Below are 12,533 nucleotides of genomic sequence, written 5' to 3' on the forward strand. Positions count from 1 at the left end.
TGCAGCGTCCAAAATCCCTGCATAACTTTTGACTCCCCCCAAATTTAACTACTAATAGCCTACCGTTGCCCGGAAGCCTTACCGATAACATAGACAGTTGCTTCACACATATTTTGTGTTTTACATATTATATACTATATTCTTACAGTAAAGTAAGCTAGGGAAAAGAAACTGTTGTTAAGAAAATCATAAGGAAGAGAAGATACATTTACAGCACTGTATTTTAAGAAATCCACGTATAAGTGGACCCATGCAGTTCTAACCCAGGTTGTTCAAGGGTTGACTGTGCTTTGAAAAGAACTCTCAGGCTGTATCTAGGTTTGGTGGAAAAGAGTGCTGTGATCGATTAGTGATGCCTGCCACAGGTGTGGGAGGGGAAAATACAGTACAAATGCCCTCCTTGGTGGAGGTATCTTGGGAGCACTGAGGAGGGAGCAACTAGCTGAGGCTTGGGATAGAATAAAGAGTATGGTGAGAACCTTGTAGAAGGGATAGCATTTGAGTCTTAAGGAATGACTAGGAAAGTGCTAGGAAGAGAGAAGAAACAGCATGTGCCATATATCGGGTGAGGGATTGGGTATCGGGGAATGACAAATAGTTTTTTTGTGGCTGTTGCCACAGGGAAATGAGGCTGGACAGGTAACCAACAGAGCACCACGGGTAACTGAGCCTCGTGGGTGACCTGGATCCTGAGGGGCCAGAGCACGGGACACGCAGGTAGAGGGGACGGGACATTGAGAATGAACAATGCTGCAGAGATGAGCAGAGCCTCACCTGCTTTTCCCATCTCTTCCACAGCATTTCCAGTGGGCCCGTCCAGAAGCCCGGTATCTTTATCAGCCACGTGAAGCCTGGCTCCCTGTCTGCCGAGGTGGGGTTGGAGGTGAGCGACCCTGGGATGGCCCCAGTGGGGTGACAGGTCAGACGATGATCACATAGTGACAGAGGCATGGGCCTTCCTGCACAGGGCCTCTCTCAGCGGCCACTGGCTGATGATTCCTACCTACCCCCAAGGGAAAGCTCCACCTTTGACCTTTCCACAGTCTTCTTCAGCCCTGAGAGCCTTTGGTCCTGAGCTTGGGAATGTAGTAATAATAATTGACATTCACTGAGTGTTTACTGGGTAGGACATTATTCTAAGCTCTTTAAAATTTATAAAGACGCTGAGAATTAGGTACTGTCATTATCCTCATTTTACAGATGGAGAAACGGAGACCTGCAAAAAGTGTGTGATTTTTCCAAGATCATGTACCTAGGGTGATAGGGCTGGGACTCAAACCTAGGTGGTCTGGTGCTAGAGCCAGAACTCTTACTCTCTACTCTGGACAAGTTACTCCTGTTTCTGTGCTTCGGTTTCCTCTCCTATGAAATGGGGGCAATAGCCTTCCTGCTAGGGTCATTGTGTGGATTAAATGAATTCATACATACGCTTCACGCTGTGCCTGGCACACAGTAAGGGATCGACGAATGCTAGGTAGTATACAAATTATTATTATGGCTCAGCACAGCCTCTGCTATATGAGAAACCCAAAGGCTCCTGTGTCTGCAAACTGGGTTTTAAAAGCAAATGTCATAAATTAAGCCAAAGGAATGAACCTCTAAGGGTATAATAGTTGACAGTTGATAGAAGAGATTTGAGGTAGAGGCACCCTGAGAGGATCCTAAGCTTTCTAACTGCTGTGTTCATCGGGAAGAGTTGAGGTGCAGCCACTTGAAGACTCAACGTCTGACCCTGGCCGTCAGGGGAAGCCCTTCCTGCGGATGAGTGGGTTTACAGATAGTGTAAACACGCTGATCCCTCTCCATTTCTCCACCAGACTGGGGACCAGATTGTCGAAGTCAACGGCATCGACTTCTCCAGCTTGGACCACAAGGAGGTGAGATGCGGGGTCTTCAGCTGCTGGCTGGTATCCTGTCTGCCCTTCACTTCTCTTGCGCCTCCCCCTGCCGCGGGGTCTGAGACCATCCATGCTCTCTAGAGGCCTCGACTGCTCCGGTCTGTCAGGCTTCAGCCAACTGCCCGCTTGCCTCCCCCCCCCCAGGCCGTGCACGTGCTGAAGAGCAGCCGCAGTCTGACCATCTCCGTCGTAGCTGGGGCCGTAAGTCCAGGATGATGTGGTAGGGGGCCCCCGAACCCCTGACCTCCAGCCCCAGCCATTCAGACCCCCGCTGTCTGCCGCACACTCCTGGAAAAGGCCAGAGGGTCTCCATTCCTGAAGCTCTGACGGAGCGGAGGGAGAGCTCTCTGCCCAGCCCGGAGGAGCTTGCCCAGAGACCACAGGCGCCACAGTGCCTGACGGGGGCCGTGGTGATAAGAAGACAGCCTGCATCTCGGTCCCCAGGGCTGTGCTAGTGGTGCCCAGGTTCCCCGGGATGCTGAGCAAGGGGCCTCTTTTCGCTCCCCGAGGGCCGGGAGCTGTTCCTGACAGACCGGGAGCGGCTGGAGGAGGCACGGCAGCGGGAGCTCCAGCGGCAGGAGCTTCTCATGCAGAAGCGGCTGGCAGTGGAGTCCGACAAGATCCTCCAGGAGCAGCAGGAGATGGAGCGACAGTGAGTGGCGTGTGGCCCCCCAGAGCCCCTCCCCCTCCCCCCGGGGTGTCCTGGGCCGGCTTCATCCTGCCCCCCCACCACCACCGAGGCCTGTCCTCAGATCACATAGGTTCAGTGGTGGTCGCTGCATCCACCCCTTGCCTCCAGACCGCCAAGCTCTTCCCTTGTAGCTGAGGAGAGCCCCTGACTTCCGAGACCCAGGAGTACGGAAAATGAGGATGCTGCTAGCAGTAGCTAAATTTGTTCAGCGTCGGTCATGTGGCTGACATCGTATCAGGGCCTTGTTTATGTTTTACTTAATCCCCACAATAGTTCAGGAGGATAGGTGGTCTTAACTCGTTTTACAGGTGAGGAGACTGAGAGGTCTTAACTCAGACAGGTTAAGCCACTTGTGAACCAAGTCACGTATGGCCAAGCTGGGATTCACACCTGTCCGTGGTAATAAGGCCCCCTCTTCCCGGGGTTGGTTGAGATGATGGACTGAGAAAATAAATGTAGTGAGCAATTCACACACAGGAAAAAAAAAAAAACCTACTGTCAAAGTCCAAAGCCAGATACATCCTAGGAATGTAAAAAGAATTTGGGAAAGGAAGGTGGATAGGATCTTTGCCTCTTCCCCATCACAAAATTAGCCTGGAGAACCAGCCCTGGTGGTACTTCTGCCCATTGGCCTGGCCCTGACCAGCAGCCCTGACTACATGGGTCTGGGGCCCTCCTCCCGAAGGACCTCTCTCCAGCCAGGCCCTGCCTATCCTCAGTCACTTCATCTAAGTGTTTGGAGGTGGACATACAGAGTGGGGCATGCGTTGATCTGCCTCCCATCCCTGGCAGCCCAGAATCTCTGCTCAGCAGTGCCAGACGAAACCACACCAGAGCCCAGCGCCCGGATTTTGTTGGACCTGCTTCCCCGGCATCCAAATCTGGTCCAGGCATCCTTGGAAGGGAGCCTGGAAGAAAGATTTTAAACCTTTTTCAAATCAGGAATTAGCTACAAGAAGAGTTAACTTCTCTCGCATGGACTCCAACATGCCAATCTGAATTTGTGTTTCAGAAGGAAAAAGGAAATTGCCCAGAAGGCAGCAGAGGAGAATGAAAGATACAGGAAGGAGATGGAACAGTGAGTGTCCGGGTCCACATGTCTGCACACACCTGTCTGTGTGGGGATTGTGGTGGGCCAGAGGCCACCTCCAGGCCCGCTTTGCCTGGCCCTCTTGTCCCCTGGTGGATCCTCCTTTATTTGTAGCCATTCCGTAGACCTAGGAAAGCCCATCGTGTTGCGGTAACTGGAAAACGGTCTTGTCATCCCCAGGCTGGCATTCCCACTCGCTGTAGAATACAAGTACCAGGGTCTGTGTTTTCTTCACCACAGCTAGAGCCGTGTGGCCTCTCCCCAGGCTGCGTAGGGTTTCCCAATAGGCAGATGGTGGGCCTGCATAAGTCCTGACCCCGATAACAGGCATGAGGATCTTATTTCAGGATTATAGAAGAGGAGGAGAAGTTTAAGAAGCAGTGGGAAGAAGACTGGGGCTCAAAGGAACAGCTGCTCTCACCTAAAACCATCACCGCCGAAGTGCACCCAGGACCCCTTCACAAGCCTAAGTGTACGTATCGTGTGCCGGGGGAGGGGGCTTCTTCTGGGGCAGGGGGTTTGGGGAGTCTGTAGACAGAGATGCTGGTCTTCCTCTACTCACCACCGCCTCCCCAGGTGAAGAGCCCGTGGCTCCCTGGGCTGCATTTTCTTCCTGGAGGGGCAGCCTTGTGCCAGGGTCCTGGGGTGGGTGGGATCTGTCTGCCCCCTTGTCCCCGGGGCCAGGCTCTCCCCCACGACACAGACTCGGGCAGGTGGACCTCTCCCCATGCCCTTGGGCTCTGATCAGGGAATGGAGAGCTGTGGCAAAAGCGAGCAGCTCCTGGGATCATCATCTCGGTTTGCTGGGTGTGGTGTCCACATCCTCCCTGGTTCTGAGTCAGAGCTGGGTGCAACGGCCGCCAGAAAGTGGGGAAGCGCTCATGTTGGCGAGGACTCTGGTGGTCCAAGGCTGATGGGTGACTGTGGGGAGAGCTTACCCGAGGCACCCCTGCCACCTGCATCCCTGTGTGTGCACTAGGGTCACAGCCCTTTAAGGATGGAGTCCGGGAGAGGACTGAGACCCCTCCGGGGCCCACACTGCGGCCATCCCCCTCAGCACCCTCCGCCCTTAGCACCTCCTTTCTTCACCTGTCCCGGGTTCTTACCTCCAGTTTCAGGGTGGGCCTCCACCACCTGCTCCCCTGTCAACCCAACTGCCCGGATGTCTCTTCGCGGGGCAGCTCACACCACCAGGGCAAAGTGGGGGCTCAAGCTCTGTGCTGCCCCAGTGGGCTGGTGGTAGGAAGCCAAGCAAGGTAGCTTGGGGGCCATAGCGACCACAAGTCCAGGATTCCGGATTGAGCCTTACCCTCACTTTATGTGACAAAGGGCCAGTTCTACTTCAGCTGATAGTACTCAGCTGATCTGGGAACCTCTAGAGATGGGGTGAATCTACACCTAAGAACCAAGAATCCCCATCTCTGCTCTGTCGCAGCCATTCGGGGTCTTGCGATGGGGTCTGGACAACTCTGGCCCCGAGCCCTAGAGGGACATCATCTTGCCAACACAGGCCACTTGGGTCAACGAAGAGGTTGGGCAGGGCATCTGGATGGTTCCATTTCACCCCTCCCTGGGTGTGGGACAGACATCTGCTAGCGCATTCCTTCCTGGCACTGGGGCAGGGTGCCATCTCCGGGTCTTCTCTGAAGGACAAAGCAAGCTCTCATCAGCCTCCATCCCACCCCCCCTGACATTTGGTATTAGCTGAGGATGTGCCCAGAGCTAAATTCCTGGTGAATAATCTGTGTTTTAGACAGGGAGCTAATTTGCTCTTATGAGTGAAACAGGAGCTTCAGAAGGAGAGAAATCGATTTTAATTGCTTCTTGTGAAAGTAATCCCAGTCAATTTAGTACCTTTCTAGAAATTGGGTCTTGGCTTCAGAGCAAACACACCCTCTCAGGAACTATAAAAAATAAAAACCCTTTCTCTAGCTAGCTCTTTATTTAGTGCTCTTAAACCAAATCAATCTTCTTGAATAAAAGGAGTAAGAACTCTCCCTTTGCTTGAAGATATAAATGTTTTCTAAGGGAATGTATGAAGCATGGGATTGATGTCCCAAGCCTGCCTGCCTGAGCCGGGGCAGCTCCATCCATCTCCACATGCACCGGCAACTTCATCTCGTTTGGAAGTAAGTCAGGAAATGCAGGAAGGCCTCCGAGCCAGCTCAGTTCCTGCCTCTCTCCCCATCCCTGGGAGGCTGGAACAGTCCCTGTTGTGCTGGGCCAGGAGGGACCAGGTCACCACCACCTCCTCCCTGGCCACTCTTCAGCTCGGGGGCCCAGGTAGCCAATAGGGTTTACCTGCCTTGGGGGTTTGTGCCTGTGAGGGGTGGACCACACATTTTTGAACAGACGAGAAAGAATGTGGGGCATCTCTTGCCTGGAAAAGGAAGCCCCTCATCCTAAAGATGTGGGTGGCACTGGGGCGCCTGGGTGGCTCAGTTGGTTAAGATGTGGGTGGCACTTGCTGCTCCTCTCACCACCACCTGTCCCAGGGGCACGGCCTGCCTCCCCATTGACGACCCAGCAGAACTCCAACATTCTGCTGAGCCAGGACAGATTGTCAAGAGGCCCCCAGAAGAGCTTTCTTTAGCCCCAGCAGTGAGGGAGGGGGGTTATTAAGGATCCTAGAGCTGGAAGGAGCCTTGGGAGATGAAGAGGTTTTAAATAAGATATTTCTAGGTTTTTCTCTCCATCAAGGACCCAATCAATTAGCCTCCACCTCCAATAGACCCCATGGTTTAGAAGTTGAGGTTTTCCCTATCACACCATTAATTAGTCATTTGTTTTCCTATTGTTTTATTAAGTAGTCATCCTTGCTTGCAAGAAAGCATCAATGTTTCACTGTTGAGTAAACATAAACTGAGCCAAAAGCAAAGGAACTTAACTTACAGCCTTTTCATAGATGAATGGGCAAGTTCTTCTAATTAATATTTGAAATATTAATAAGCAGCTCACAGCAGACTCCTACACTCCCTTCCACAATCCTAGGGAGGCCAAAGTCCAGGTTGGAAGCCACGGGAATGGATGATTTGCTAGTCTCCACGTGCTGTCAAAATTCATGTGTTCCTTACCACATGTCTCCCCTTTACTCTTCGGAATCTCCTCACCTCCTCTGGATCCCCAACCTTGCCCACATAGCTCTGACATCCCCCAGGAACCCAGAGTTCCCAAGGCGGTAAGAAGCAGCCAGGAGGACCTGTTCTTCCATCGTAAGCCCTTGGCACCAAACATGTATAATACTCAGATATTCCCATCCTCTGTCCCTCACTTCCCAAGTGTCAACGGAATGCCCTGCAAAAGGTTTCTCACTTGACTGTCAGATCAGAGGCCCCTGTTTTACAGATAGGAAAACTAAAGCTACCGAGGTTGCAAACACTGCACGCACCATCCCAGAGTGACCTGGGTATCTGAACCCCTTTCCTGCCCCTTACCTCACCGTTCCCGTAGAGGAAGCTGGCCATAGGTCATTAGGCTCCTGGGAAGCACCTCTGGCCTCTTGGTCTCCCGAGCCCCGCTTGGTTCACCAGCTTCCTCCTCTTTTCCTGGGTAGCTGATCAGGGAGTGGAGCCTGAGCTTGAGCCAGCAGACGACCCGGATGGAGGCACGGAGGAGCAGGGAGAGCAGGTTTGCAGCCCCCGCTTTGTTCCCTAGCCTTGCTGCTCTGCTTGCCCTGCCCGCCGCCTCCTGCTAGCCCTGCAAGACATCCAGCTCTAAGCGGCCAGCACGTGGTGGGGACCACGGGAGGGTGCAAAGCTCCTGCAAGCCCAGCTTAGTCCAAGAACTGCACGCAAAACCTGAGGACGGGCCTGGTGACCGGGCTGAAACGTCCGCTGATGCACACTGAAACAACTGAACCGGTGTTTCGAATATTTAAGTACTGCCCGAGCCCAGGTTCTTCCTTCGCTGCTCTGGCCTCTCCCTCAGGACTCCCTAGATATCCCTGAGATCCAGCAAGTAAGTGGGTAGTGCTTGATCCCGCAGAAGGCTTTCAAGATCCTATTCTAGAACTCAGGCTGGTCAGGGTGGGTGATTATTTAAGGGATCACTGCTGGCCCAGGGAGCTTGAGGTTTGAGGTGTTTCCGTGTCATGCTGTGGCCTGGGGAAAGCAAGGGGCTGGTGCCCTGCTGATCTGGCTTTTCTGGGGGCGGCTCTGCCCGCTGCAGCCTGAGCTGCCTTTTCCAGAGCCGACCCCGGTCATTGCCTTCTCTCTCAACATCGACAGGGGAGCACGTGGGCTGCACCACGAGACAAGGCAGTGTTGTTCTGGGTGACAGCAGTTCTAGGCAGAGCCCCAGGCTTGCTTTTGTCTCGAGCTGTTCCTTGGCTGGAGGGACTAGCTGTCAGTCAGGAGTGGCCCCGTTCTCTCTGAGCAGGGCTCTGCGTTCGCAAACTGCAACAGAAAAGCTCATCCTCCCAGAAGGGCTGTCTCTGGTTTTCTGGCACTGACTTCTGAAGCCAGTGTCCCGGGGAGAAGCAGGTTGGCAGGGCCCTTCTCAGGCAAGCCTGGGGCCTGCTCTGTAACCCAGGTGAGGCCAGGTGAGTGGAGAGTCAGACCGAGGGTGCGATCCTCCTGTCGAGTCCTCCAGTGCTGTTGTTCGTCTCACAGACCGACGTGCTCCCTAAGGTCCCGACTCTGGGCTGCCGCCTGTGGACGCCCTGGCTGAGCGGAACTGCGGCTCATCTCCTTGTTCTCTGTGTTCTTATAGCCTTTGGGTGGTTTTATCGTTACGACGGCAAATTCCCGACCATCCGCAAGGTAGGATGCGAGGCTGAGTGCTATGCCATGTGCCACTGAGTTTGCTGTGGGTTTTGGCCTTTCCAAGCCTTGTTTCTTTTCCTGTGAACTCTAACCCGTGTGACCTGACCCGTTCACTTGGAGGGCTGACCCTGTCCACGCCTCCCTGTCAGGCTGACGTCAAAGGCCCGGGCTCTGTCACAGAAGCATTGTCAGGGGGGAAAGGATTCGGGGGGCGAGACCCGCCCTGGTAGCATTCCGGCACCGTCTGGATCAGCATCAGCCCCAGGAGGCACAGGGCAGGGGCAGGGCCATGGCAGGAAGCTTCTACTTTGTTCCTCTGTCAACTAGAACCAGAGGCCAAGACCAGAAGCCACGGGCAGACAGTGGCGTATCAGGCTGGGTATACACGGCACTGGTTACAAGACCAGCCGTGCCAGGCAGATACTGGCTGCCAGGCAGGGATTTGCTGCCTCGAGTTGAGACGAAGAGCCACACCAATCCCAACCCTCTCCTGGAATTATCTACATGTGCCAGGATAATACATTTTTCTGGTCTCTGGGGCCTTGAATTTTCTCTCTAAATCTTATTACTGCATCTCCAGGCCCCTAAGACTCTCGTCCTTTTTCTTTCCAAATCACTTTGGCATTTGATTATGAAAACGCCGCTGTTAGTATCTGTAGATTGGATATTTGAAAGGACTTGGCATTTGGAAATCAGGCATTAGCATAAATCTGGGTGAACTCATTTAGGTGTTATCACTCGACCGGGTCTTTCTCAAGGGATGTCGGTTCCCCTGGAAACCACAGCAGTAGCAGCTGGGTGACCTTGATGATATGTAGCTTCTCCTTGCCTGTAAAATGGGAATACCTGATGTTCCGGAAACAGCTACCCCCTTCCTCCAACACAATACTGTTAAAATAATAGATGGCAATATTATTCCTGACAGAGGTTGATGTCTTTACCTAGGAACACAAATCATGATTTATATGACACCGAATCAACTTAGGACAGAGCACCACGGGGATTCCTTTCCACACTGCCATGGTCTCAGAAAGGACCCAGTCTCAGAAGACGTCTTTTTCATCCTACAGCCTGACTCTGTGGCTTCGGATGTCTCATTGGGTTAGATCTCTAATTCTCCTCTATGCACTGTCTCTATTAGAACTCACCTAGAGAGGACAGCACGCACACATACCCGCGCGCACACGCAAGATTTTACTGGAAAAAATAATTAAAAGGAGATGGATAGGTAAAATCTTTTCCAGGTACTAATAACCAGCCAAATGTCAGAGAACAAGCATCTCTTCCACACACACACCTCCCACAGGAAACCATGCCACTTGGAAATTGCTGTGGGTAAAGGAGACCCGTTTTCCTCTATTCATTAGTTCAGTATAACTGAATAGCTAGTATTTTTGTCTTCATTTCATTTCCAAAAGAGAGAAAGATTGCTTCCAGGTAGAAGCAAGAGCATATCCACCCCATCTGCCTTTCCTCTTGGCCCAGACCAAAAGGACTATTCGCCATGAATCTAAGTGACAGCTAAAAGGATAACAGAATCACATCCCTCGCGCTGGCTCTGAAAATCCATTGTCACTTTCTCTAGAGCCTGTGACACGCCTTGTGTCCCAGAAGCTAGAACACCAAGTCCCTAGGTAATACACGTGGCTATCTATAGCCATGATCGTCAATGCACAGAATTGCCCTTATTTGCAAAGGTAAAGATTCAATGTCTTATTCCTAACATGGCAGTAAGTCCCTCTGGGGCTCATGGTCCCCAGGCCTGTGGCCCCACCAAGTCTGCATCAGAGCCCGAAGGGTGCATGGTTCTGACTAAGCCTTTCACTAGAGATGCTTGAGTAAAACATGCAAACCAGCCCTACTTGGAGGAGCCCACTGTCCCACAGGGGAGATGGATTCACATGCAACTGAGTAACCTATATATTGGGCACTAGTATGAGGTCAGTAGACAATGCTATGGGACAATTTAACCTCCTGCATCAGTAAATAGGTGCTACTTTCTTAGAAATGGGACAGAAACTGTCACATCTGCCTGCCCCATCCAGGAGCCCTGGCTCTAAAATCTTAGCACTGATAGTTTTGGTTGGTTTTTTTTGGGGGGGGGGGGGCTTGTTTTTTTTAACCAACAGAATGGCCCTTCTTATCATGGTGGTCCCTGTGAGAAGTCATGTCCTTATTCTAGCAAGCTATCATTAGGCAGAATGTTCTTGGCTCCCCTTGGGGGAATTGTCTGATCTATAATATGATGGCAGGGTTCATCTATCAACTCAGCCAAGAGTCCGATGAACATGGTACGCAAGGAACCAAGCAGGACTCTGAAGAAATGAGAATCATTTTCTCAAGTAGTTCATAGACTGCTCTGGGGGGTGGGCCTCTATCCCCAAGATAGGGGACCATCTCCAAAGCACATTATCTGTGCATGGAAGTAGGGGTTGTCTTTAGGAGGGGAGGCAGGATAACTCAGTCATAGGTCCATAACTACACCCCCAAGTCTTTCCAGCTGTGGACAAAGTTTTATGTCCAGTGCTGAGAAACTCAGTTCCTCATTCCTGCCCTTAAATGCTGGGATGATTCAGGAATTCTGAGAGAAGACCCCTTGTGGGGGTGGGGGTGGGGGTGAGCTCTGTGAACAGATTTCCTCCTCCCCACAGAAATACCCCAGAATGCTGACTCTCTCTGCTGTCCCCTCTCCTGAGTGCTAATTCTGTCCTTTGTGCTGTGTGTGATGGGGCTGATGCTCCCTCCTGCCATCCCCCCAGGTGTTAGCTCACCCGGGCACAGGAGAAAACTTGTAGGACCTGGAAGGCTCAGGTCCAGATCCTGGCACCACTACTGACTAGATGTTTGACACTCGGCAAGGGTTTTCACCTCTCTGAGCCCTGGCTCCTTCATCAAGAGAGTGAGGATAATACCTACATATGAGATAATCAGCATAATTCCCTTAGCACATAGGCAGTCCATAAACGTTAGTTTTCTTCCTTCCTGACTCCTTGGCTTCCTTGCAACCCCATGGGAGGAGCAACCAGGAAAGTAGGTCTTATGGGTCCAATTCCACCAGGAAAAATAAGGAGTCTGTTTGCTTTGCATCTCCTATCCCAAATCCTCTCGAACCTTGACAGTCGGTTTAAAGCAGTGAGGCCATCCTCTTCCCCCACCCTCATCTCCTAGTCCTGTAGTTTCTGGCTAATCCTCAGTTCAGGGGCCTAGTTCAGAGGGCCTCTACAGGATTAAATGGTCTGCAGCTTAAGCATCAGAGCAAAATCTGATGTCCCTGGCTCTGGGCTCCCAGGTCTGAGGCTGGCTCCCACCTCCTGCAGCTTAGGACAGAGGATCTCTGCAAATGAGGCTCGCCACCTCTCCCAGATTGTCTGTAGAATCTCCCAGGATGTCTCTCCGTTGCCTAAACACGAGACACCTTTCTTTCCAGATAATGGAGAAGGCATGTGCCTAGATACTAGAACCTAAATTCAATGTATTTTATTTATCCCGTGCTTTCATGTTTATGAAGCTGTTTTGTAGATGTTATTTTATTGGCTCTGATGGCAAGCCCGTGGAGCAGGTATTTCTTCTGTTTTGGAGATAAGGTGAATCCAGCCCAGAGAGGTCAAAGAACTTAGCCAAGGTCACACAGCTGGCTGGGGAACGAGTAAGCTGGTTCTTCTGGCTGGCACAGGGCATGTGTCTCCCACTCCACAGTGGGTAGCAGCAGTTTGCCTGCCCTACACCTGAGGTCCAGTGCCCAGTGCAGAGGGGCAGAGTTGGGGGAGGGGCTCCGCACAGGGTCGTTTTCTGGTGCTGTCTGTGGACTGAATGCCATTTGCTGTGCTGTGTCAGCGTCAACACGACCTCATAACCCTTGTCATGTAAACACTGCCACATCTGCTCAGAAAGGAAAGGATAAGAAGAAAGCCAAGTATGACAGCCTGCAGGAGTTGAGAAAGAATAAGAAGGAACTAGAGTTTGAGCAAAAGCTTTACAAAGAGAAAGAGGAAATGCTGGAAAAGGAAAAACAACTGAAGATCAACCGGCTGGCCCAGGAGGTATGTGTCCTACCCAGAGGCCAGGTGAGCATCTCAGGGCACAGCTTGGTT

The 12,533-nt window shown here is 52.1% G+C and overlaps 1 protein-coding gene across 1 annotated transcript in view; it reads left to right on the plus strand.

Annotated features, from left to right (window-relative positions):
• The window catches only part of USH1C (USH1 protein network component harmonin), a 45,849-nt gene that overhangs the window by 16,387 nt on the left and 16,929 nt on the right, over positions 1-12,533 (plus strand). The window contains 8 exon segments of the mRNA XM_078058366.1: positions 799-883; positions 1,818-1,877; positions 2,043-2,099; positions 2,408-2,550; positions 3,602-3,667; positions 4,027-4,151; positions 8,390-8,439; positions 12,330-12,482. Coding sequence (XP_077914492.1) covers positions 799-883; positions 1,818-1,877; positions 2,043-2,099; positions 2,408-2,550; positions 3,602-3,667; positions 4,027-4,151; positions 8,390-8,439; positions 12,330-12,482 — 739 coding nt within the window.

The sequence above is a fragment of the Halichoerus grypus genome, chromosome 11, assembly GCF_964656455.1.
Source record: "Halichoerus grypus chromosome 11, mHalGry1.hap1.1, whole genome shotgun sequence".
Classification (NCBI taxonomy): Eukaryota; Metazoa; Chordata; class Mammalia; order Carnivora; family Phocidae; genus Halichoerus; species Halichoerus grypus.